Source organism: Thamnophis elegans, chromosome Z (genome assembly GCF_009769535.1).
Source record: "Thamnophis elegans isolate rThaEle1 chromosome Z, rThaEle1.pri, whole genome shotgun sequence".
In the NCBI taxonomy this organism is placed as follows: Eukaryota; Metazoa; Chordata; class Lepidosauria; order Squamata; family Colubridae; genus Thamnophis; species Thamnophis elegans.
Window position 1 is genome coordinate 73,029,331 of NC_045558.1, and position 25,916 is coordinate 73,055,246.

At 32.8% G+C, this 25,916-nt stretch overlaps 1 protein-coding gene across 1 annotated transcript; it reads right to left on the reverse strand.

Annotated features, from left to right (window-relative positions):
• Positions 1-4,522: 4,522 nt before the first annotated feature.
• INHBA (inhibin subunit beta A) lies at positions 4,523-19,474 on the reverse strand. The gene is made up of 2 exons (XM_032237891.1): positions 18,762-19,474; positions 4,523-8,002 (listed from the first exon to the last, which is right to left on the reverse strand). Exons 1-2 carry the CDS (start codon positions 19,144-19,146, stop codon positions 7,137-7,139), a joined length of 1,251 nt encoding a protein of 416 aa, XP_032093782.1. The 5' UTR covers positions 19,147-19,474; the 3' UTR covers positions 4,523-7,136.
• Between the last annotated feature and the right edge of the window lie 6,442 nt (positions 19,475-25,916).

The following is a 25,916-nucleotide window of genomic DNA, read 5'->3' on the forward strand; positions in this document are numbered from 1 at the left end:
AGTGTAGAACTTTTTCTGCTCCTTTCCTAATAATTGCATAAGAAAAATGCTCAAAGTTTGTCCCTTACTTGGTCCAACAACATATTTAAAATTATACAAATTACAACATATTTACAATTATAAATGGAAAATCCACAACTTTGTTTTGTTCAACTACATTTCATGACAATCCAGGTTTAAAGAATTTCAGGAGAAAAGGCTTTTAACAATATTTGAGATACCACTCTTCTTTGAGGTGCAGGCTAGAATTCTCATATAAACCCACTGGACATTAGAAATAATATATGTATAGGGGTTACAATAACTCTATTTAAATAAGAATCCACAGATTTCTTAATAAATAGGATGAGTTAAGTTAAATAGGATGAGCTGAAATGTTTAAACTATGAATGTGGGGCAAGGTGAAACAAAAAAATGGATTCATCTGCAAAAATCCACAAGGGATTATAGTAGTTCTCAGAAATCTGGAACTGAATCCATATGCATTCAGTGATATTTACAGAATAAATTAGAATACTCTTTAATAGTGATATGGCAGACAAGCGAAACCCAGATATATCTGTATCTGTTATATCTATAGAACCCAGATATATGTGTAAGTTATATCTATAGACCTTTGCCATTGCAGATGTTCAAAACTTGGAGGAAAGTAAACTGAAGATTCAAAAAGAAGTTTTTGAAAACTCAAAAACTATAGTGAGATGGAAATGACTGCATATTTTTCAAATGAACATATAAATTAGTGGATCGATGAAAAGGAATCCAGTAAGATTTTTCAAACATTTCCTCTCCTTTTAAATATTCAAGTATTTCCTCAATTTTTATGCTAATTTATACTGTACATTAGTTGGACAATTCATACTAAATGAAATTCCCTTATTTTATTCTACTTGTTGACTTGCTAACAATATGAAAAAGAAAAAGAAATTTAAATAGAAAGATAAATTTTGTTGTCCTAAACATCTTAAATATGCCAGCAATACCACAATTTAATCATTTACATTACAAGGGTATGCATTTCATTTTTAAACATTTTTAACCTTTTTCATTGTGCCGCAAACATTTTCAGTGAAGCAAACAAAGCCTTGATCTAGTTTTGCTTGAAGAATATCTGATTTGGATCAAGATTTTTTCCTCTTTTTTCATACAATAAAATGGAAATGTATTGGTCTGACAATGAGTACATGGATTATTTCAGTCAAACCAGTAAAAAGAAAAAAGAAAATCAAATACAAATATGTATTTGTTTTCAAAAGATATCCTTTATTTATTTTATGAAACTATTGGAAGTTGATGAAAATTTCCTGCTAACTGTACAAAGTATAAATTGCATGCCTCCAGGTATAAAATATTGGACAGAATCCTATGAAATAAATAAATCCTAACACAAATAAGAACATATCAAACTGTTACTTCTTAAAACATACTGCAAAAATACCAGTTCATCTACATAATAAATATTAAGAAAACAATGACATGGTTGAAATGTATGCATATAAATTAACAATTTTAATTACATTAGCCGAATGGACATTGGTTAAAGCACTGCATGTAGTTTGCCAAAAAGATAACCCAATAATAACAATAAAACATTAACAACTCCAACAAAATGTCATAACCTCATGTGTATAGGTTGATTTGTGTGTCTGTTTGTGTGTTTGAGTGTGTGTATTTTACACTGACATACACACAGGTATGCACTAAGACACACACTCAAGACATAATATCCTTAGTTCAGAACTCTGTAGAATCTCATGCTACCTGATATGAAAAGAACTTTCTCTCTAGCATCAAAAGAGACAACATTGAGTGCTCTAAGTCTACAGCTTGGAGAAAAGATTAAGAGGGAAATATTTAAGAATCAGTCTCATGCAGGTTATGGAAGCTGAGAAGGCACCAAACTGTTATGATAGGTGTTTGAGGTTAGCTGCATTGTTTCTTATCAGCACTCTCTACATGCAGAACCAATTCCAAACTTTCGCACAGATTCTAGATTCCACACACTGATAATTCTTGTTGGGTTGGGATATGTATGTGTATTTATCATTTAAAAAGTTTAAATACAAAATTAAACAGTTGCAAATTAACAATGAAAAACACTGCATTAAAAAAATAAATAGCAAGATATATAGAATTGTAGATTACATTTGCTCAGGGAAATATGTCATTCATAAAAGTTTTAATTTGACTGTTTTATATTGATCAGTTATAAATTATAGAAGTTCAGTGTTAATTTAGAATATCAGAAACTGACTTTATTACTTGTGGACTAGGGATTTAAAAAACTGAAATTGATTTTAAATAGAACATGTACTATTATAAATTTATAGCTACTGGGGTTACAAATCCCTGGTTTAAAGATTTTTGAGAGTATTACCAGCAAAAATAGGTAACTAATAAGTTTCTATTTATTTTGAAGTGGCATATTTGAATGAACTCTGTGAGTGACAACCAGGTGTAATTTAAATACTAATAATAGTATTTAAGTTTCAATTTAATTGATAGTGAGTTTAATACTGCAATGAATGAGCTGCTCTAGCATAGCCAAGATTCAGGTACTCTCCCATTTTTTTCTGAAAAATGATACAAAAAGTTATTTCCTTGTAATGTTTAATATTAAACTATAGCTGGTGAAAACCACACTTTTCATATTTAGCTCCTAAAATGCACAGGCGAGAGGGAAAACGAAACATGATTTAGATTCTGCACCTTACAAAAGTCACAGGCCAATGTTTTATCCCTTCATAACCCCTTGTTAAGTATAAGTATAATCTTTATTGTCATTGTACTTAAATACAATGAAATTGGTTAACATATGGTATTGTTTTTTTCTTTTTCTTAATAAAGATAGCAAAAGAAAATGAGTGTCCTTTTTAAAAAATCTAAATCTATTTTTTTTACCTTAAGAATATTTTTGCCAAGGTAGTTGAGTCTTGAAAAACTAGTCAAATAGGATAGCAATTTCAATCTCTATTCTGAGGAAGCAATTCAATTTAATCTACTCTTTATGCTTTAAATAACTGTAAGTTAAAAAGCTATGACTGTAGAAGTTAAATAATAAGAAACTTCAAAATAAAGTATACATATATATGGATACAATTGGAATGGGATAGACATACTTGTTCATTAATTTATATACCTCCCACTCTTTCCAGTGTGTTTTTGTAAGTTACTTTTGTTAACTAGTTTTTCCCCAACTATTTGAAAAGTGTAGATAAATATATTAGAATTGATTGAAAGATCACAGAAGCATATATCTGAATAACAAACCAAGCTAAGATTTTAGGAAGGATGGATGGAGCAGTTGCATTCAATAAAAATAGAACTGAATTTCTGAAAATATCTTGTCAAAAAGATTAATATACACCTATTTTCAGCTAGCATGAAATCATCAGTGCTGTTGTCCATGCCAATAGTGATAAGCATATGATTAACTAATAAAGGATCTGTTTATTACTATTGTATGTGGTCCTATGGATGTTACTATAATTACTTCTTTAAAATAATTTCATTTCTAATTTCATTTATTTCACAATCATCCTGTGCTATAGGTTTTTCTGAAAGTCACTCGCTCAGGATAAGATTAGTACAAACCAATTATACTTTTATATTTAGTAACCAACCCATCTTCCCTTTCTAATTTTTCTTCATGTAACAACCCTTCTATTATTCTGCTTTTTTATCTTAAGGTAAGTTGTGCTGAATTTAATTAGAACTTAATTAGGGTATGCATTTATAAGATTGTGCCTCATTCCTAGAAAGCTGATGTTCTTCTAGCGGCTTACATGACTTAAACATCCTAGAATTTATTATGAAAGGCTGGTTTGTTCTGTGAGAAAATTTGGAGTTGTATCAGAAAAATGAAATATTTGTCTAAATATAGCTGCTTCAAGTGTCAAAGCTTTAAAGTAAAGATAACTTCTGCTCAATTTCACTTTTATACAATTGGAATTTCCAATAAACATGGACACTCCATATGTAACTAATAGATCAGAAAGTGTATCTTCTACAGTTAATGAAGTGTTTCCAATTACATAACTTCAAACACTATCCTTTTAAGATTTTGTTGTCTCCTAAAATCACTAGTGAATGTTATTTTTCCTGCAAAGTATTACATAAGCAAATAATTTACTTACATTTTCTTTTTGTATTATTTGGAAGAACACCTGTGCATATTTTAAATATGAAATGTATTTTCTTTCTATAAAATTGATACATGGAAGTTTGAAAACCTCCATAAATGTATACCAGACTAGTTATGTTATGAATGCTATATATTGTAAATTAAATTTGATTTATCTCCAAGCAAATACTTTGATATTTATTGAATGAGGTAAAACATTTTCCCCTTTTATTTTCTATTTTGTTGATACAGATATATTAATACTGGTGCTCAGACAAACGCAACATAAAATTTCATACTTAATATTTCATCCATGGACTTTTCCTTATCAGCTAGGATTATCATTTTGATGCTTTATTAAAATGCATAAGAGAAAGGATTCATTTCTCTGTTTCATATTCCACCTTTTAAGAGATTTCATGAAGTCAAGCCAGCCCATATCTTGACTTCATGATTCTCAACCACATCTCTTCTTGACTACAGCAATTCTCAATCAATATCACAAACTCTTATTACTATTTGTGATTTTTCACCCAAGGAATGAAGATTTACAATATCATCTTTTTTTAATTGCTTTTAGGTTTATACAGTGGAAATGTATAAATTTTATATCTATAAAGTTCCATACATTGGATAACGTAGTTCTATACATTGGATTACAGCTAAAGTTCCATATATTGGGTTACAGCTGCTGAAATTTTGCTGGCGGCACAAATGGATTCTATCTGTACAAAAAAGGAATGCATTTAAGTAGTACCAGATAGAGGGGAAATATGAATTCAAATTTCTAAGCAGATTCTATCCCAAACTGGTAATAGAAAACACTACCCTTAACAGAATCCTTTTACTTTCTCACATACCAGGTCTAATGTAAGTTTCCTGAGGAATATACATCAGCATAAGTTTCTCTCTGCATTCAAACCAAAAATGTGCAACTCCACTTCATTCTGGATTGTTCACCCATTCTCTATTCAAACTTCTGCTATTTAGAGGCTTTTAAGCATGCTGCCTGGGATTCTGGGATTTACAATTGCTAGATATCTGGACAAATATTCTGTATTGACCAAAATTGATAATCTACAATTCCTGCTAATGGTGGCAGATTGATAAGAAGCATTTTATAAATTACTGACACATACATCTTGTATATTGGCAGGGCATGAAATAGTTTCTATGTGGAGAATAATACGTTGGCAAGACAATGAGCAAATTATTTGTCTGGCATTATCTACCAATATATTTCCTCCAATATAATTCAAAAACTATGCAAGAAGACCAGGCAATACACAAGTATTCTTATTCATTTGTCTCTCTCTGCTTGTTTTTCACACTTTCAAATGAACATATGTAATTACCAATATTCATATCCACTGTCCATTAATTGCTACATAGATTGAAACTATTCAAGAGTTAGTGGGTCCTGCTCTCTTGAAGTTTCAATTTACCACTAAAGAAAGATGCAAGATCACATTGGTCTATGTTTATATTGGAGGTTTTATACACAGTGGTATAATTTTAAATAGGAGGGGGGAATAATACACTGTGCTTGGCACACAAACATTATTTTTAAGAGCATTAAAAGCCTAGCCTGAAATGCTGAAATTGTATATACACATACATAAACAAATATGGATTACACTTTCCTATTGTGTTGTTTTCCATTAATGCACAGCTGTTGTACATATGAAGGATTCACAATTGCAGTAATCTAAAATTCAGTTTTTAATTCAAAATTCTATGGATAATTGAAGGGCTTTATAAGTGAATAGCCAAATCTGGTGGTCAGATTCATCAAGAAACCATCTACCATAGTTTGAATACAACCAGTTTCACCAATGACCCTTAAATCAGATCCTAACCTATAGATACCATTAGTTTTAAAAAAATTGTTGAGGCTCACACAAACATCTTTGGTGTACATTTTTAAGATATAAAATATTGTAATAAAAATAATTATTTTGTGTGCTGTAGCAGTTCTTATATAGCTCACAATAAGTGCAGCTTTCAACTCCCTTCCAACCCAACCAAATCCCTCCCCAAATTACTTGTTAAATAAAGGATAGAAGACAGGTTGAACATAGTTTGTAGTGCAAATAGTAAACAATATTTTCTTTAAAAAAACTTTTTTCTCATTTTTACAAAATGTAGAAATGTTGGCCCAGTAACTGGACAAACATATATCCTTTCAAGTATTTTTCATTGAAGAAAAAATTAAATGGTATTTCCATTATTATTTTTTAAGTCTGGGTTTTTCTTTCCTTCTCTCTGTCTCTCTGTCCCTCTGTCTCTGTCTCTCTCAGGTAAAGTTTCAAATGAACTTGGTTGCATAGTTCTAATGTCATAAGCACCTTTACGAAATGTAACTTTGTGTTTTCTTTCTTTTTCTTTCTTTTTCTTTTTTCTTTCTTTTCTCTTTCCTACTTTTTAAAAACTTTTTTGCAAAAATAGTGCAGAAAATAAAGGTGAGTACACCTGCATTGTCCCCTTTATAAGCACACACACACACACACACACTACACACACACACGTGCTTTTTGAAGGTGTTTGCCATAAGAAACCTCCACAATCACATATGTGCACACTCATTGTGTCCTTGGTAAATTCTTGGGAATAAAAGTGCCAGTGAATGTAGTTTTCATACACATGGCTTTTATAGAATTTTAATAACATTTTGGATTTAACAGTCAAATTGCTTTATTTTAGCTATGCTGTTATCAAGGCTTGAATGCATAGGTAACATTGGGTAGGGAAAGATATCTCCCCTTGTTGCTAAGTGTGGAATACCATGCAATAAAATATAGAGCATATAGATTGCATTGCCTTGATGTCCTAGAAACAATGTCGTTCTTCTTTCTTCTGTTTGTCTATAATTTAAATACTAGATGCTATTATGTTGAAAATGTAACCGTTTTGTTGACTATTTGGTCTTTCCTGTTATATTTTATTTCAAATTTTTGTCTTGACATTTTTAAAAAGACTGTCCCAAAGTCTTGATATGCAAAATGCATACAACCTATGAGCACCCACATTCTTCTACAATCATATTCTGGATGTCCTTTTTAATTATATTTTGCCCATCATCGTAGTAAAGCATAGACATTGGTCGTAGTTTGGTAGGAACACAGCATGACTTGAGGCTGGAGAAAGGACTGTGGCCTCTCATGCGGTAGTGGTTGATAACAGTAGAGTGAAAAGAGAGAGTGGAACTAGATGTGCCTGCAATATGACTAGGACAATCACCTTCACAGTAATTGGCATGGTAGCCTTGTGGGGCAATGATCCAGTCATTCCAACCAATGTCTTTGAAGCTAACAAAGAAGTGTTTCTTGCAGCAAATGTTGACTTTTCCATCACACTCAAGGCCTCGCCTTCGCCGTCTGTGGTGCCTATCTTCTGAATTCCTGGCCAGCATCATTAGGAAAGGCCTATGGGATTGCTCTTTTTCCTCTTCTCCTGTGCTTTCATTACCTTCCTCAGCTTCTCCCCTTTTTTTCCTCTTTCCCATCAACACCAGGCTGGCTCCTGTTTCTTGACACTTGTCACAAGTAACCCGCACATCCAGGGAATTCTTTCCCTGATCCAAGAGACCCTGAACACTTTTGGAAACTGGGAAAATGTGCCAGGTACTTTTACGAGTGTCAACTGTTTTTTCAGAAATGAGAATTTCACTTTTTCCTCCCTTTCGTCCACTTTCCTCTTCCACAAGTTGAGAGCTGCGCTTAAGCAGTTTCTGCTGTTGATGTAGTCGAATGGTCACTTTTGTTCTGGTACGATTACCTTTAGATACTTTGAGGAAAAGCCACACATCAGCTTGAGCCACCACTGACAATTCACTGCCTTCTTTAGAAATTTCAAAATGCAGCATTTTTCTGGCATGACCTACAATATCAATAAAGGAAGAAAGAAAGGAAGGAAGAAAATCACTTAATAACAACAAAACAATTTTTAACAAAAAAAATAGAGAAAAGTAGCAAAGCATTGGCTTTAAACTATAGATTTTATTTTCTTTCAGCCTATCATTGGCAATTGATAGTAGATCTGTTGTGGCCTAGAATAAAATTCCCTACCTAAAAGTCTATGTAGCATCCTCCCTTACCTACCTCTCCTCCCCAATTTGAGCATTTGTTTCAAAATTGACAAAACGAGACTATCCCACATGCTTTAAACCAGAATTGAATATTTATGGTGGTGGCCATCTTGAGGAGAGTGATTATTGTATTATTATTTATTGTATTATTATTTTTCCTGTCATGTCTTGTAAAATGATTCAATCTGAAGATTAGGATGAAAGAAGGAAGGAAGGAAGGAAGGAAGGAAGGAAGGAAGGAAGGAAGGAAGGAAGGAAGGAAGGAAGGAAGGAAAAGCATTTATGTCTAAAATACCATTCTTTTTGCCATGGATCCAAAGATCTCTCTCTCTCTCTCTCTCTCTCTCCCTCTTCCTCTCCCTCTCCCTCTCTCTCTCTCTCTCTCTCTCTCTCTCTCTCTCTCTCTCTCACACACACACACACACACACACACACACATCTAGCTACTGTATATATCTATCTTTGTACTAGATAACTGGAATGTCCTTCCTTCCTCATATTTAAAGTTGTATTGCGAGCAAAAAAAAGAACTGAGCAAAGACATAGCTTTTCATGCATGTAGTAAACTGACCTTAAACCATTATGTTCTAATACAGGGTTGTTGGAGTAGATTCAAGTGATATCCACAACATATGATTACAAAAGTATCTTCAGCAAAGCCATCTTCACTGAGATAACAGTGTTTTTATATGGCTTCTTTAGTTAGTCAAATTCAATCTTGGTTTCTATTGACTCAAATATATTAAAAAAACTTGTTATTACGGCAAATAGTTTCAGATTATTGAAATGTTTCCATAGGAGGGCAAGAGGTCAATCATAACCTGAGGGTAATGTATACATATACACTGCATTTCCTTTTAATATATTTTTGGAAAATCTTTGAATTACAATTAAAATGAATTACTAAACTTTGAGATATGGTAGTTGATTTTTCTGGAAGACCAAAATTCTCCAGAAATGCTTGTAAAAAATGGTGCTTTGATGGTTATAATTGCTTTCAAAATAAAATGTTATTTCGTACAAAATTCAATACAGCACTGTCTTGATCTCATGATAAACTTTTATCATTTAGACTAAAGTACTTTTTCTAGTGTTATAACACAGATATACCACTGACATCCTTAACATGGAAATGTGATAGAAAATTTTCTTGAACTTTTGAAGAAATATCATGCATTGATCTGGTCCTTCATTATTCCAGAATACTTTTTTTTGCTACTAATTATCTTGCAATTATTTTTATTTTTATTTAGTTAATTAAAGACCTCAGTATCAACCTGTATTTAACTTGATGAATTATTTCCTGGAAGTGCTATCTTTGTCCCATCATTTCTGTTATAAGTCTATGTAAAGCTACTGATTACACTTAAACGTCTCAGAGAACTTCCCTTACTAAAAAGCGGGATAAGATCCTTTTTAAAAAATGTAATAAATTGCATTGATTTCTATAGCAATGCAATTATATCCTTTCTTTTTCTGAAAGTCATCAAATGTATTAACTGCAAAAGATTTGTATGACTTTTAAGAAGTACAGTACATGTAAATTTAAACTCTGATTCAAAAAATTATTTAAGCACAGACTGGACTGTAAAGTGGAATTTATTTCCACTATTCCAGTGAAAATGATCAGCATTAATGTCCACACTGTATTAGAAAAGAGGATTGAAGCTGCTAATTTGCATTCACATAACTGGGCATTTTTAATTATATGGTTGAATGGCACTACTTACCACATCAACACATAAATAAAACTGGACTGAAATTTCACAGTATGTTTTGCAAATCAAAACCAGATTGCATAGAGGACAGAGACAATGAAGAAATGATTGCTGTGTCATTGTGACACTAACTCTTCCCTTTTTGTGTTTTGATGTATGTAAGAAGCAGAACTTCCAATGCAACACTGCAATATTTTTTTCATTACTTCAGTTAGATTTTTACAGATATCTCTGGACAGCACGGCCTCATTTGAAATTGTATTTTTAAACAAGAGATGATTTTTTTAAAACCCAAATGTATAAATGTCAGTCAGGAAAACATGTTTTAATACTTAATCTGTCAGGAATTGTAAATTATCTCATAATAAAAATTAATACAATATTACAAACACATAAATACAGTTAGATTATGTCATGAACTTGATAGAATGTCAACATTTTTCCTTTAGATTAGACTGAAGTAAACATTCAAATAGAGAGGTATTTTCCATTTCAATCTGTATCTGATTGGCTAAAGGAGGAAGATAGATTTAACACCTGGAGTTAACATAGCAGCTGTACAATGAAAGCAAAACAAAATATACACTAAGGATTGAATTAGCATCTAATCTTGTCTTATTTGCATTACTATCTTTCTAATCCTAACAGAGTAAAACAACTGCATTATCATGTTAAACCTGCTTATTGTGTCACTTCTATATGGCTATCAAAAACATACAAATTAAATTCTTACAAATTGTAAGAATTTATATTCAGTATTCATGATGGAAAATGCACTTTTGACATGAATAAAATTCTGAAGAAAATTTGAATTCTCTTCTGTTGAAGACCTGAAGGATCATGATAGGGGAGAGATTGTTATCAAGAAAGTCCATTAATATAGTTGCTAAGCATCAACACCAATTTGACAGTACACTGAAAGACTAGAGAAATTGTTACCTAGGAGCCAATTTAAGGTGCTGGACTAGAAGTGAGGAGACAAGATTCTAGTTTAGTCTCAAGCATGAAGCCAGTTGTGTGATCTTGGATCAGCCACTTCCTCTTAGTCTTAAATTTGCATCAGGCTTCACAACAAACCAGCTAATAAAAAACAGCTTGTTATAGATTCACAGTAAGAACTAGTTGAACATAGTGCCAAAACAAGCGGATACTGTAGTGATGTACAACAAGCACTATAAAACACAACAAAACAAGAGCTAAGCTTTATCATTATGGATCTGGATATATGAATAATTTCTTAGAATCACAGATAAATTGGAAGAGCAGATGCAGAGGCAATTTTCCAATGAGAAAAACAGCTTCTTCAAAGTGTATTTGAGAATGGAAACAGAAATAGTCCTTTTGTTTCTTTTCCTTTTTCTTGTACTTTTTAATTTTTTCCCATTCCTTTATCTAAGTTTAGTTTGTAGTTTTACAATTGTAATTAAATTCTGAATAAACATTATTTACAAAAAAACAAAAAAGAAATCATTCATGTTTTCCAGCATGATTTTTTTTGCTTAATAAAAAATTGAAATTTCTGTAACAGGCAAATTATTTAAAAATTAAGACTATTTAATACATTTTAAAATATTGTAAGAGTTAACAAATTATGAAATTTACTTTCCAAGAAACATTATACTTCCTGCTGGCATGGTGGAAATTATGCTTGATATCCTTAACATGTATGTGTTCCTTACCCTTGAATCCATTGGAACCTAATTGTAAGTAGACAAGCTTCTATTGCACATATATTAAGTCTATTAAAGAAGTAGCAATTTAGTATAAAAGAGGTGTTATTTAATTTTTCTATTATTCACTGCTACTTTGTTTTTAAACTGTTCTGTTTTGTAGTGTAGGTGAATGATTTTATTTTCTATACAGCAAACTTGATTGATTTATACTAGAATGTCTTTTGGGCATGTTTAGATATAAATGCAAAGGTGATCAAAAGTTTCCTGTTTTAAAGCCCCCTTTCCCTTTCTATAAGAAAATAAATAATGTCTGATTAATTTATTGCAGTATAAATAATGTCTGATTAATTTATTGCAGATACTGATCATTTAGGATATCCCCATCTCTGATAGTGGCATTTAGGAGCTTCACTGTATAATTTATTCTATAAACTTTCACTGAGGCTCCTATGCATAGATCCTATGTACACACATACTTCTCTAAATGGAAAACATATATTATCCAGTATCAGGAAAAGATTTTGACCTTACCTTGCTTCAGTGGTTGGATTTAAAAAATTTTACTACCAGTTCTGTGGGTGTGTCTTTGGGCATGGCGTGGCTTTGTAGGCGTGGGTTTGTGGGTGTGGCAGGGGAAGGATACTGCAAAATCCCCATTCTCTCCCACCCCACTAACCTGCTTTCCAGCTCCGTTCTCCGGGAATGGAGGGCAACAAAAGATCAGCTGGGAGGCTGGGAGACAGTGGGGGCAGGGCCAGCCTATTTGCTGGTTCTTCAAACTACTCAAAATGTCGCTACTGGTTCTCCAGAACCGGTCAGAATTGGCTGAATACCACCTCTGCCCTACTTATGTCTCTAAATGTACATCTAAATATTATTTTTTCCTAAATCTTGAGGCCTGAGAGATAAATTAAAATCATTCACTCATGTAGGAAAAAGCAAGTAGGTTTCCATTCACTTGGTTTAGTAGAAAACTTTTTTATTAACATAATTGTGCCTGAATTCCAAACCATCCCATTTTTATGAAGTACCATTTGTCATTATGCACATTTTATGTGGTGACAATTAGTGTTATATCTTCCTCCTTATATTGTTTTCAATATTTTCTAATGTGAATTGCTATAATGTTTCTATATTTTTGTGTGCCAATAGTCTTGGATCTCTATACAAGAAGAAACATAATTCAATCAATAACCACCAAAGCAATATCAATATGAATTTTTCTAAGAAGATAGTAAAGGAAATATACATGTGGATTCAGGCAATTTACAGGATATTAACATACCATTTGTCATTTCATACAGGCTTTTGGGAAATACACTGCAGCCAGAAGCATGAGATATCCAACTGGCACTTAAACACCTTACTTCTCTCTGCTGTGTCTTAAAATGTTTAACTGACAAATAACAACATGAATAAAAAGCACAATTCTATTAGCAGACACAGATACTCAGCCTGAAACCTATTTATTGATTTATTGCTATTTTTGAAAAGTGATTGCATAATACTCATCTTCCTTACTTTACTTATTTTCTCAAATCCTGAAATATTTGACAAGATTTTTTTTCAATTTTCCTAGTCAAACCACCTAAAATTCTAAGAGTTATTCTCATGTGTTCTTGCCTGTGAAGGAGAAGCATACCCTAAGGTCCCTGTTGCTGTACATTTTAAACAAAACAGCACATAAATTAAATATATAGGAATACAAATTAAATATGTTCAATCGGGAACACTGCATAATATAATTAATTTACAGCAAAACTAATTACTGTGCCAGCCAGTCTTAGATTACTTACCAATGAGGTCAGTTACACTTAAAATAATTTATTTGGTAAGAACCATATTTAAATCTCATTGGCTTAGGTACAAAATATGAAGTGTTTAATGCATGGAAGTGTTCCTTCCATTTGCAAAGAAGTGGTGAATTCAAGGACAGCCTTGATTTTTTTTCAAAATTTTTGTTTTCTTGTGAAAGTCTCCCAACTTCTTGAGTAGATTATGTACTAGGATACTTCAAGCAGCAAGGGAATCAATGGAAAATATTTCATAATGATGTGATTATATTATAAGTCTTTGGCTGATTAAACAGATACATTTATAGATCTATTTCTTTTAACAATAATATTCTTCTTTCTGAGCCAAGCAAAGGAAACTTCCCAAAGTTTTGATGGAAGATCTGAGGGAATAGAGTAGCAAGTGAGGATGTTTCATTGACCCTGGATATTCAATCAATTTGGAAAGTTGATACAAATTGACTGAATCATTGCAATGGTTGAATAAAATCTATAATTTGATTTTAATATTTTTCAAATATTAAAATTGAAATGATTTAGTTCAAATATAACAAGTGGACCAATCTGAATAGATTTGGATTGAGTTGAACCATTACAATGCATATATTTGTGACCAGAAATGAGTCAAGTCCATCCATTAATCTGATTCATTGAACATCCAAAACCCATCTGAATCACATCCAGATTCATTTGGAGCTTTAAATGAAAAAATTCTCAAAAAAATTTGGTTTCTTTCTATCAGCCTGGATTTCTTGCTTTGAGGCCTGGATTTCTTGTTTTGCCTTGTTTTGAGGCAAGCTGCAGCAGTGATGCTCTGACTCATTTTATTTAATTTTCTATCCTTCCCATTTTGTTGGAAAAGCTAAACTGAGAATGTTCAGAGAAGTAGCAAGAGACCTAGTCTCAGAACTTAATACTTCTTCAGGGTTACAGGACATATCCTGATACATGTCACAAACTGGAAATTAATATAGACAAAATGTAAGTCAGGACATGTGCTACAACTTGCCTCAAAACAAGAAATCTAGGATAATCGAAGGCTGGACTCAAGATTCACTTTTTTAAAAAAGGAGAAAGGTTCTTCTGTCCTGCAAAGCAAATTTACCTGAAGATAAAACCTTTCCCACTGGTAACTAGTAAAGTAAATCTTTACTAATAAATCTGCAACAACATATTAATATAGGAACATAGCAGCTTGTTCACATATATCTTCAGCTGCCATGAATACCCCTTTAAACTACTGACGATTATTGTCTGTTAGTCTCCTTCATCAATATCTTTCTTTGCTTCTGTCATTCTTTCCCAGAATTTCAGATTGAAAGAATATTTCCAACTTTATTTAGCTTATCAATGGATTGGTGAAATTGTTCCCACTACACCTGAAACTTAACTATCATAAATAGGGCGTTTTTCCCAAAAGAGAATGGGCCAAAAACAAGCCCATCCAATTTGAAAAAAGAAACAAAATAGTCAAGATTTATAAAACAGCCTTCCTTGTGAATATCCACTCCATGTTGGCTAAGAATCTAAACTCATCAGATGGCCTTCAAAAAAAGAATGACACCACCATTTCCCCCTTAACAATGGCTAGTTTTCAGCTTCCAAGTATTCTCTTTCTCTCTGCTGCCCTCCCTTTCCTCCCCTCTCTCTCTTTTCCTCTCCCCATTTTCTCTTTGCTTTGTTTCTGAATATCATATTCCTCAGTAGTTTATTACTAAAGAAATTTTTCAATTCTGCTAGATAAAAAGTACAAGACAAAGAAGCAGAAAAGAGCAATAAACCCTGCAAAATTTCTCTTTCAGAGCCGGTTGGATTTAAAAAACTGAAACTTGAAGTTAGGTTAATTTGAATGAAATGGAAAGGGGGGAGGGAGAAATCTTAAAGCACTCGCCCTCTTGTGGTTACTTGCTTTTATGTCTTCGGTATAAAAAATGAACCACTGGAAACTTGTTTTTTAATGAATGGATCTGAAACGTTAATATTACTTTCCTTCAATACTTTATTGCAAATTTATTTTTAAAAAATCATTAAATTTTCTTTTGTGGAGATGTCAAGAAAGTGGAAAATATACATGAGATAACCTCTGAAAACATTAAGACATTTATTTTTAGTATACCTGCTCAGGTTCAGGCAAAGTTGGTATAAATTTAGTTACCGTTTCCATTTATTCCTGATTACCTGCTGATCATTATCACTAGAATGTCAATATTATCTCTCCCTTCCCCATAATTGTCATTTACAACTTTTTAAAAAATTGCTTGCTGAATTACCATTTTTTTCTGTTCAATCATGTCTGATTCTCAGACTCTACCTGGACAAGATCCTGCAGGGTTCTTGTTTTTTCCAGAAGTGATTTGTCATTCCTAGAGCTGAAATAAAGTGACCAGCCCAAGGTCATCCAGCTTGTTTTGTGCCCAAGGAAGGACTAAAACTCAGAGTTTCCTGGATTATAGCTTGATGCCTTAACCATTACACCAAAGTGGCTTTCTAATTACCAATAGCATATTATAAATGCAACAGTATATAACACAGTCCAGGAGCTATTAGTCATCTGACTGTCAAATTTAGGGTGTTAGCTAGTTTATTGCAGCAATATTCACTTTTGTGATATTCTTGATAAGTACAGTAATAGTCATTCTTGCTTCCCAAAGACAATTTAAAATGCATTTTAGCTGACTGTAAATCTGATCTTACTAGTGAAAAAGCTTTATGTAATTTTCAAATATCTTTTGTTAATTGTGTTATAATAAGTGTAATTGTGATGCCATATTAAATTAACATTTTTCTCCTATTTATTTATTATTATTAGTTTAACAAAAAGCAGAAGCCCTTGGCAAGAATTTACCTGGTCTCTTGGATCAGAGAACACTTGTACTTTGGTATGAGTTTGGTATATCAGACTTTAGAATGGTCCAATTCTTATTTCATCTAGAAAGTTGCCTTTGAGCCTTTTATTCCCCCACCTTTCATATTAACTTAATCTCAGTTCAGAAAGGATGTGTGTACATATGAGAGCTCTATAAACTATAATTTAGAAACTTTCTCAGAATACTTTTGAAACCATTGAGATAACTTTATTAAATTAACTTGCTTTCAAAAATTAAAAAAGAAAAGAAACTATATCGCTTTTATTTTCATAATTTAAGTTTGACAAAACTGAGGGTATGTTTCCATTCATTTTCATTTATTCTCTACTTTTGCTTTCAAGAACAACAAGCAAAATACTGGTAAAGAAAATTTCTCATATGTTATTCAATTAATTTTTAAATATAATCTAAAGCAAGTTTTGACTTCTACTTGTGCACTTCAACAGCTCCATATTCTATAAACTTCCTTTATGATTAAATGCAAAGTTTTGTTTCTTATCATTTTCAGAATGAGTTTTAAAAAGATAACTGATAACCACAAGAGGACTAGAACTAGCATATAAATTGAATATTATGCAATATTGTTTTGTGCGACAAAACTTTCCTTGACCTTCACATTTCAGCATGGAATAAATTGGTGAAGAAAGATGAATGATCTTGAGGAAGGTCTTTATGCTTGAAGTAAGTTATGTTCTATAATCTGAACAGAACAATGTATATTTCAGGAGAATTCAGGATTTTGGGTTTTTTTCCTGTTTTGCTATAATGAACTCTAGTCAGAACTGATAACATGACAAATATAACATTGACATAATTATAATCATGATTGCTCCTACAAAAGATAAATCACAATAATTTGAACATTTATAAGTTCTAGTTGAAAGAAATAATGAGTTGCTGGACTATTGGCCACTTTCTGGGCAATGGCATAACAAATATTAACCATGTGATTCTTTAAGCCAATTGGGCTGTGCATTACAGTTGAAGCATGTCACAGTTGCCTTTGGAGTCTGTTTTAAGCAGAAACAGTACAAACCTCTAGAACTCACACAATGTTGAGAAACCACAGTTCATTCCATCTGTCTTAGAGAGAGTTCTGTGGTAAACTGGATGCAGTGTCTGCCCATCAGATGGTCTATCAAGTTCCCTGTTTCTGACTGTTTATTGCTTCATAGAGTAAAACCACTGGAGTAAAATCACTTCCAACCACCTTTTAAAAGGAGAGAATGAGTCATTTTTCTTTGTTTTCAAAGCAAACCCTTCTCAGGCAAGCCGGGGTGGAGTAGGGGGGAGTTGCAATTTGGTAAGTGCTACACTGACCATATATACCAAGGATAACCATACAGTGGGAAATCATGCCATTTATCAGCAGGAATGTCTGCTCTTATACCATACATGCTTCTCTGCATGTCTTTTTCTGCAAACAGAACATCTGAATCAACAGGTTTTCAGAACTGGAAACTCTGAGAGAGTTGCCTTAATTGTTTATATTGCTCCAACAAACTTTTAAACAAAAATGCTCAGAGTGCCTATGCATATTTTTACTACCATACGTTTGGCTAAACAAAACAATGAGATTCCTTGCAAGTTGCCTTGGTATCACTGAAAAGTACTTTCACTAAGGAACAGCATTAATTTTCAGAAAGTTTTAAGTTGTGATTCTTTAATTTCTCATTATTGGTAAGTCTGAATATATGACTGTTTGGGCACAGGAACACATATGGACGTGTGTGTGTGTGTGTGTGTGTGTGTGTGTGTGTGTGTGTGTGTGTGTGTGTGTTTCTTCAGGGAAGAAAGTCTATATTTATCATTTAATAGCAGCTGAAATAATTACCTGTTTGCAGGAGTTGAAAATGAGTTGAAAAATAAGTATCGGTAGTTGAAAATGCACCCCATCAAAGTTGCACTCTTTGGCAGAGAACTCTTAGGACTACCATTTTTCTTTGCTTTGTTTTTCCCCCCACTGTGCAAAAGTCAGCATTACAATTTGGATTGCCTACAACTATTTGCCCCACTTAGTATTAGGTTTTCTGAAAGTAGTTGTTAAACTTTTACTGCCCTGAACATTTGCTAGGAACTGAGTAACATATTTTTCCTCATCTTGACAGATTTTACAGTGAGTTAATTTAGAAACTGATTGTAACTGTGTTTTTTTTTTACTTACACCATTTTAAAGAACACTCCTAGCCCATTTGCCTATTTACAATCTCATTCTGGTTAGAACTGATCAGTTATTTTCTCAAGTAGAGAAAGTAGTACTCACCTCTTAATATTGAACCCAAAAATGTTAGATGTTTGTACTTCACTTGTTGGCTAGTTTTATAAGTATAAATAAAACATCTGTAATCAAGGCTGAATTCTAGAGATACACATTCCTTCACACTTTTGCCCTCTACTTTCCCACCACTTTGTCTAGAATGTAACAGCTACAAAGAAAAGTTAATTGCAATTCTAACAACATTGTGCTTCCCCCTTCACCCCCACTTTCAATAGTACCCACCTGATTCTGCAAACGTTATGATCTCAGATGTTTGATCCATCAACTCATTCTTTTCTGTTCTTCTTCCAATGTCATTCTCTATTTCCACATTGCCATCCTCTCTCACTTTTCCGACGTGGAGTTTCTTGATAGCATTTAAAAGTGCAGCTTTGGGCACTGACTGAGTGATGTTAGGTCTGTCTCTCAAGTGCAACATGTTCAGGATATGCTTCTTTACAGCTTCCACCATCTCAGGCTGGGAACTGGGCACATTCTTGGAGAGAGTGCCAAGGGCACAGGATGGGCAATCAGAAACTAAACTGTGCCCCTCCAATCCTGAGGCTGGGAAACTCTGTGCTATAATCCAGCAAAATAACAACACCAATCTAGTCAGAAGCAAAGGCATCCTTGTAGCAAAAGTTGTTGTGATTCCTTTTTTAAAAGGCAAGGCTTTTCTTCCCCCACAATTACTTACTTCTTCACTCAATTGGCTTTTTCCCCTTTCTGATTCCTCTTTTCTCTTCAGGAAGAACAAAAAGTTTTCGGTGAAGTTTGGTTTGGAAGGTCCCTCTTTGAATTCACTAAGTGCAAATGATGTCTTTGACTGTCAGTGAGAGGAGTCTGACTCTGTCGTGCTGTAGGCAAAGCACACGCTGAGAAATAGGCAGAGAGAAATGAGGGAGGAGGACAGCCTAAGTGAGTTGAATGAGAGAGGGAGGGAGTTTTGTCTATGAGTAAAGCTCTGATTGAGAAGGCGGAGGAACAGCTTAAGCCTTCCTTATGCTCATTGCACTCTAGCACATATTTCTCATTTATATTGGCATTCTGGCTTATGATCTGACCACTTTTGCCTTTGAAATCACTCCCCCCCCCATAGTTTGCCTGGTGGTTTCCTGTCTCCCCTCCCTCCCTCTCTCCATCCCTCCCACCCCAATTAGACATCTCTGGATTTTTTCCTCTTTTCCTATCTTTTTCACGAAGTGCCTCAGACCAATTTAATAGAACTGAAATGAGAAGGCTATTTATTGATATCCTTGGAATATATCTGAACACATCCAAGGGAGATGTCCAACTGCTTCCTACTTCACGTTCTGTACACAATAAGACTTGCACAGCTCTACTAAATATGTGGACTCTTATTAAAATTTGAAGTCCTTTCTCATCTGCTGTAACACTTTTAAGATTAATCCATGCTTATGGCTTGGAGAGAACTGAACTAAAAATTACTAAAGTTGGAAATGTTAATGAGTTGACAAAGTCATATTATTTAAAACTACATCCTTTTCACTTGATTTAATGAAAATTACTCTTTTTTTCTGGTACATGTTGAAACCCTGTGATTTTTTTAAAAGAACATTGCTCCGTTAAGAGGCAAATATTTGTTTATTATATATGGATTGTCATTAATGTCTGCAGCTGTAGACATTGAGGCAAGGATGATATTCATACCTTTGTTATATTTTGGTCAGATAATAAAGCATGTTTGAGACCTCAGTTGTTGTTTTTTGTCCAATTTAATTTATATTATCTTAATTACTTTAATCATAAATCATATAGTTCTACCCATGATTTTACCACTTTGCATATTTTTCTTACACTGCAATATAAGATTTAGTCTTTTAGAAATACATCAAATAATAGAATAGATCCTATGATCTACAAGAGAAGTAGACAATCCAAGGAACAATAAGAGCACAAATATATTGTTAATGAAATAATTAAAATGCATTAAATATTGTACTTTTGTATATTTTATACAACTTTTTAACAATAAAAGCAACACTCATTTCCTTTACATATGTTGCTTAGATCTCCCTTGATATCACCAAGTTTGAATACTCTGTATATAAATACTATCACTTGAGAAACTATTTTTTTAAAGAAACCTATTGTGTCACTTCTTGTGTCATCACTTTCATTCTGGACTGCTCGCTTTTGTTAATAGGCGAAAAGCTTACATTTGAATGTTAAATCTAACAGCGGTAGTAGACATGTAATTGAACATTTCTTCTGATAAGGAAGGCATATGCCATATATGATTTTTGAGGCTAAAACTTTAGGACTGTCAATGAAGGAATATAACAATTATATTTTGCCTTTCTGGCCCCCAGGTTCCTAATGATCTCTGCCATAGAAACTTGACAAAATCTCAAAACTCTCTGTAACGATAGTCAGATCACAGAGCTTTATCCTATTCTGTACATTTACTTAAAAGTCATTCTTAATGTTGTGGGATGGAGTTGAAACTGGATTGGCCAATGCCACGTAACATCAGCATTGCAGTGGTTTTCCTGTGTGAGACATACTTCATGACAATTACCTAATGGAAATTCCTATTCTCTTGGCATGACAAAAGATTGCCTATAATCTATATCTACATTAAAAAAAAAAAAAAGAAAACCCACCTTTTCAGAAATAAAATTTTCATTAGATATTATTTTGTTCCAAGAGCATTAGCGCTTTTACTTACTCATTTAAAAGAAAAATGAATGATAGTTTCTGATCTCCCCTAATGCATTTTGGATTTATTTTCTCTTGTCTTTTCTCCGTTATTTTGTTTTTTGAGACACTAGTGCTGAAAAGAATACTTAATACTTGCTTAAAAGAATAAATCTAGAAGAATGATGTAATGTATTGTAACTCAACAGCTAGCCTTCATATGTGTAAATGTCATAAGCACATACAACATGCTTATTTAAGGATATCACTAACTTTGCAATTTTATCCAGTTTTACTTGGGAATATGTTTTTATTTAACTTATTTGTTGTTGCCTTCAACATTATTATTAGTATTGTTATTATCATTGCAAATTATCTTAAGAGATAGGAGAGATGTAATAAGAATTTATTCAGCCAGAAGAAACCCTCAAAGTAAAATGAATTATTAATTTGGACTGGGAATTTGGGACAGTTGATTTTTTTAAAAAAAATTAAAAACCTGTGTAGCATTCCATTTTAATATGCAAAATTCATTGACTCCCAGAATAAGAGAAACTGTAGCTCTCTGACTTCAAGTCTAAAAATGTCAAGGGATCCTTGACTGCTGGTGAGTAAATGGGCATGCAGTGTTGCAGAAAGTGGTTTGCTCTGGAATTTATTTAAACTTTGATTTAGCATGTAGCTCTAGGATTTTTATGAAGGGCAAAAATGAATATGCCTAACTTTTTTGAAATCAATATTGTTTTAATGCAAATAAAAATATTCAGAGTATCATGATCCTTGTCAGAAGAAAAATACACTAGCAGAGAGGTTTGTGAGGGCCATGAAGTAAAATGGAGTTGAATAACAAACAAGATTCTTGAGACACATTTGGAATACTGTTTCTAATTTAGAAACAAATTAGAATTGCCTATTCCTAATCCATGTATGCACACAATTTCTTCAAAAACACAATTTAGGGAAGTTAACTATATTGAAGTAATATTCAAAGGAGTCTTTGTATCATTTAAAACAAAAGTTTAGAAGAGGAGAAAAATTATTTCATTTAAAGAAAAGATCTTAATCTCAAAATAAATTGATAAACTCTTTTTAAAAGTCCATCTTCTTGTAGATTCTTTTTTTATTCTTCAGATGAATACATTGATTTACAAGATGTGAGTTACCATTTAAAACAATGAGCTTGTTACTTTTAGACATCTTTTTTTAATCAAGTTGTCTGACAGCCATTTCAAAAGATTGTGAGAAAACATTCTAGATCGTAACAAGTTCACACATAACATGAGCCTTACAATTATTGTGCATAAACTAAGACTATTTCTAATAGCATAAAAATACAATGTTATATGGCTCAGTACACATTTTCAACTTTTTAAAATAAACAGGTCTTGAGGTAGGTTACTCAAAATGTGTGTGTGTGTGCACGCGCACACAAGCACAATTATGTAGGTCTGTACAGCCAAAAATGGGTGGTTTGCTGCAAAATGGGCTAGGTTTACCTGGGATCTATAAGATATAGACTGTCCACCCTAACCTTAAATTATTTAACCACACTCCCTATTCATTGTGACATGGAGGGAAACAAATGGAAAACTTGTTTCCAAAATAATTTGTCTAGAAAGCTTTTTTTCTGTGTCAGGATTTTCAATGAGAAATATAGAAAACATTTTGAAGAAGTACAATAATTCCCTGAAACACAGCCTTGAAAAAATTAACCAGAGATACTATTATCAAAGTTTATTGCATTTTGAGCACAATAACTGAATAATTCTAGCCTGTAGCCTTGTTATGATGATTGGCATTGTATTTGCTCATGCTAAAAGAATTCAAAATATGTGATTTCCATTTCTTCTTAGCTACTTACAAGTATTAATTAATATCTATTTATTTATATCCTCAAGAATATATGCCTTTCCATTTTCTTTTCATGATAGCCTTCAATCATATCAGGTTGATAAATACCATAGGAGGAAAGAAGCCTATTGTGGCAAAAAAAAAAAATAGTCTAGTAACATATTTGAAACTAATGAATTTTATTTAAGGAATAAATTTGTGTGAGATGAAAGTTGACTTTTTATAACATTAGTTAATCTGAAAAGCTATCAGAGACTTGATTTTTAGGCTGACAGGCATGTGTGAATGTAACACAGATTCCAATTCAGTTCTTTAATAATTATGCCATACTGGTTGTTATATAAGAATCTTCTGACCATAATTTTCCAGTACTAAAAATGCAAACATTAGTTATGTTTCAGGCTGTTTGTTTTCAAGTGCTGAACACATAAAATCAAGTATTTGAACCTTACAAACCTATGGCTATTCCTTCATCATTTGTAATTTGTACTATTGACTTTTCAATCATATTGTAAGGATTGGAATAACAATGAAAGTAAGTTCCATTTGAACTTATTCCATTTGAATAATGGAACTTCCTTTACTACAATTTTTACTGGAAAAATTATTTAAAAGCAATGCTGGATGAGTTTAATTTGCCTGTGTCTTACTCATCAGAGCCACACATTTTCACCCTGACATATGAACTTCCAGGACTTATATTGTATTAAAATCATATTTTTAATTTGAAAGGTATTTAAGTTTCCTTTGAAAATTAGTTTGGGGATGTGAAGTTCATATTTAAAGTAATAATTCTACTGTAAACTTAGCACATTATATTTCCAGCAACCTATATTTTGAAAATATAGACACAACATTTTCAGATGTATGTTTTTACTCCTGTGAAAAAGAGTAATGTCAAAAGAGAATTCAGACTCATGTTTTTATTTTTAAGATGCTTAGCCTTTTTGCTACCTACTTATTCTTTCTTTGGGGGGTTAGTGTAACATTGCAACCTGAAAAACAGTATCATAATTGTAAAACATACTTCAAATTTCATTTTGTAATTCCCATATTCAAAGTGATGACCCAATAGATAAATACACCCACAGAACTGAATTAAATCAAAGACCTCATTTTGCTGCCTTTCTTCTATTTATTTCCTCACAATTTATGGTGATCTGTGACTTGAACTACTTCAGTTAGAACGGTAAATGGAATAGTTGTACAAGCCTATGTTGTGTGATAGCATTAGATCCTTAGGTTTTTGATATGTAGTTTTAAAATTTGATAATTCCACTGCAGCTACAGAAACAAGAAAGGCATTTGGTTTGGATAAATTGTGAAAAGCACTGTTCTTTTTAGAATATGTTCCTTATTCCTTCAGAGAGATGGGTTACAGCTTTTCCAAATGCTTAATGCTACGTTTGATGACTAATTTTTTTCAACTTCACTCCTCTGTCTCCCTCTTCCTTTCTCTCTTTTCAGTTCTTCCACCCCTCATGGATTTCATTGTTTTCTTCTCTTGCACCTACAGCAGCACCTGCTGGCAGTGAGCCGGAAGGACCCATTTAAATAATCCTCCACATCAGTTGGCATTAAGATCTGCCAATCTGTATTGATGAGCTGCTTCAAATGTCATTTCTCCCTGCCAGAAAAAAAATGATCTGGTTGATGATGGTGATTATTTCTTTCACAAGCCAGAGAATCATTGATAATTAAATCCACTTAACATCTACTAATTAAAATATTGCAAATCTAAATACAAAAGTAAAATTATAGCTATATCTGTAAATATAGCTGGGTGGAAAAACCCCTCAGGCAAAACCTCTGAGATATATTCTTAGTTTTATTTTACTAGATACATTTGTTAATCAAAAATGTAATGTACTGTATCAACAGATTAACTGCCTTTTGAAAATTCTACATTTAATCTATATTAAGAGTAGAAGGATGAACTGTCATTGCACTTATGAACTAGAAGTCGTTGCTCAATTTTTCTGATGTTTTAAACTTTGACTCAAAAAAGACAATCTGTGAGTCTTTGTTTCTGCTTTAAAAGCAAGTGTTGAAAAATATATTCACAGAGAGTATTGTAAAGTTCTTGGAATGCCATGTCATTGTAAATTATCCTGATTGAAAAGTCTGCATTTACTTTCTGATCCTGAGGAAAATAAAACTTATATGAGGGAATATTTTTTTCAGCCATAAATAAAAAATTGCTAAACATAACACTTATCTTAGGAAAATGCATTTCAGAGGTTAGACAGAATTATCATTATTACCTTTGGTTTTTAAAACACATAGATACTTAACATGGCATTAAAGTTTGCTATACCTTAACTCAAAGGACATCAAATTTTTCTATTAAATCAATATCAAATCAGAGTAAGATATGTAAATGAATATATAATCTTATCACAAATCTAGAACTGTAATGCACTCTACCCTTGAAGACCATTCAGAACTGCAATTAGTCTACAATGGGCATAGTGGCATGACATTGGTAGATTTGTTACCCATATCTTTGCAATAATGGCCTGGGCCTTCCAGAGGCAATTCAAACCGCTTGTTCTCACCTATAAAACCTTTATGAGAGCCAAGGTGGTGCAGTACTGCAGGCCACTTCAGCTGACTGTTATCTGCAGTTCAGCGGTTCTAATCTCACCAGCTCAAAGTTGACTGAACCTTCCATCCTTCCGAGGTGGGTGAAATGAGGACCCAGACTGTGAGGGCAATATGCTGACTCTGTAAACCGCTTAGAGAGGGCTGAAAGCCCTATGAAGCGGTATATAAGTCTAACTGCTATTGCTATTGCTATTTATGACATGGGGCACCTGTCTCCAATCTTTTCTGTCCATCTATTAAATTCAGCAGTGTCAGCAAGCCTCAGTTCTCTTTAATCAA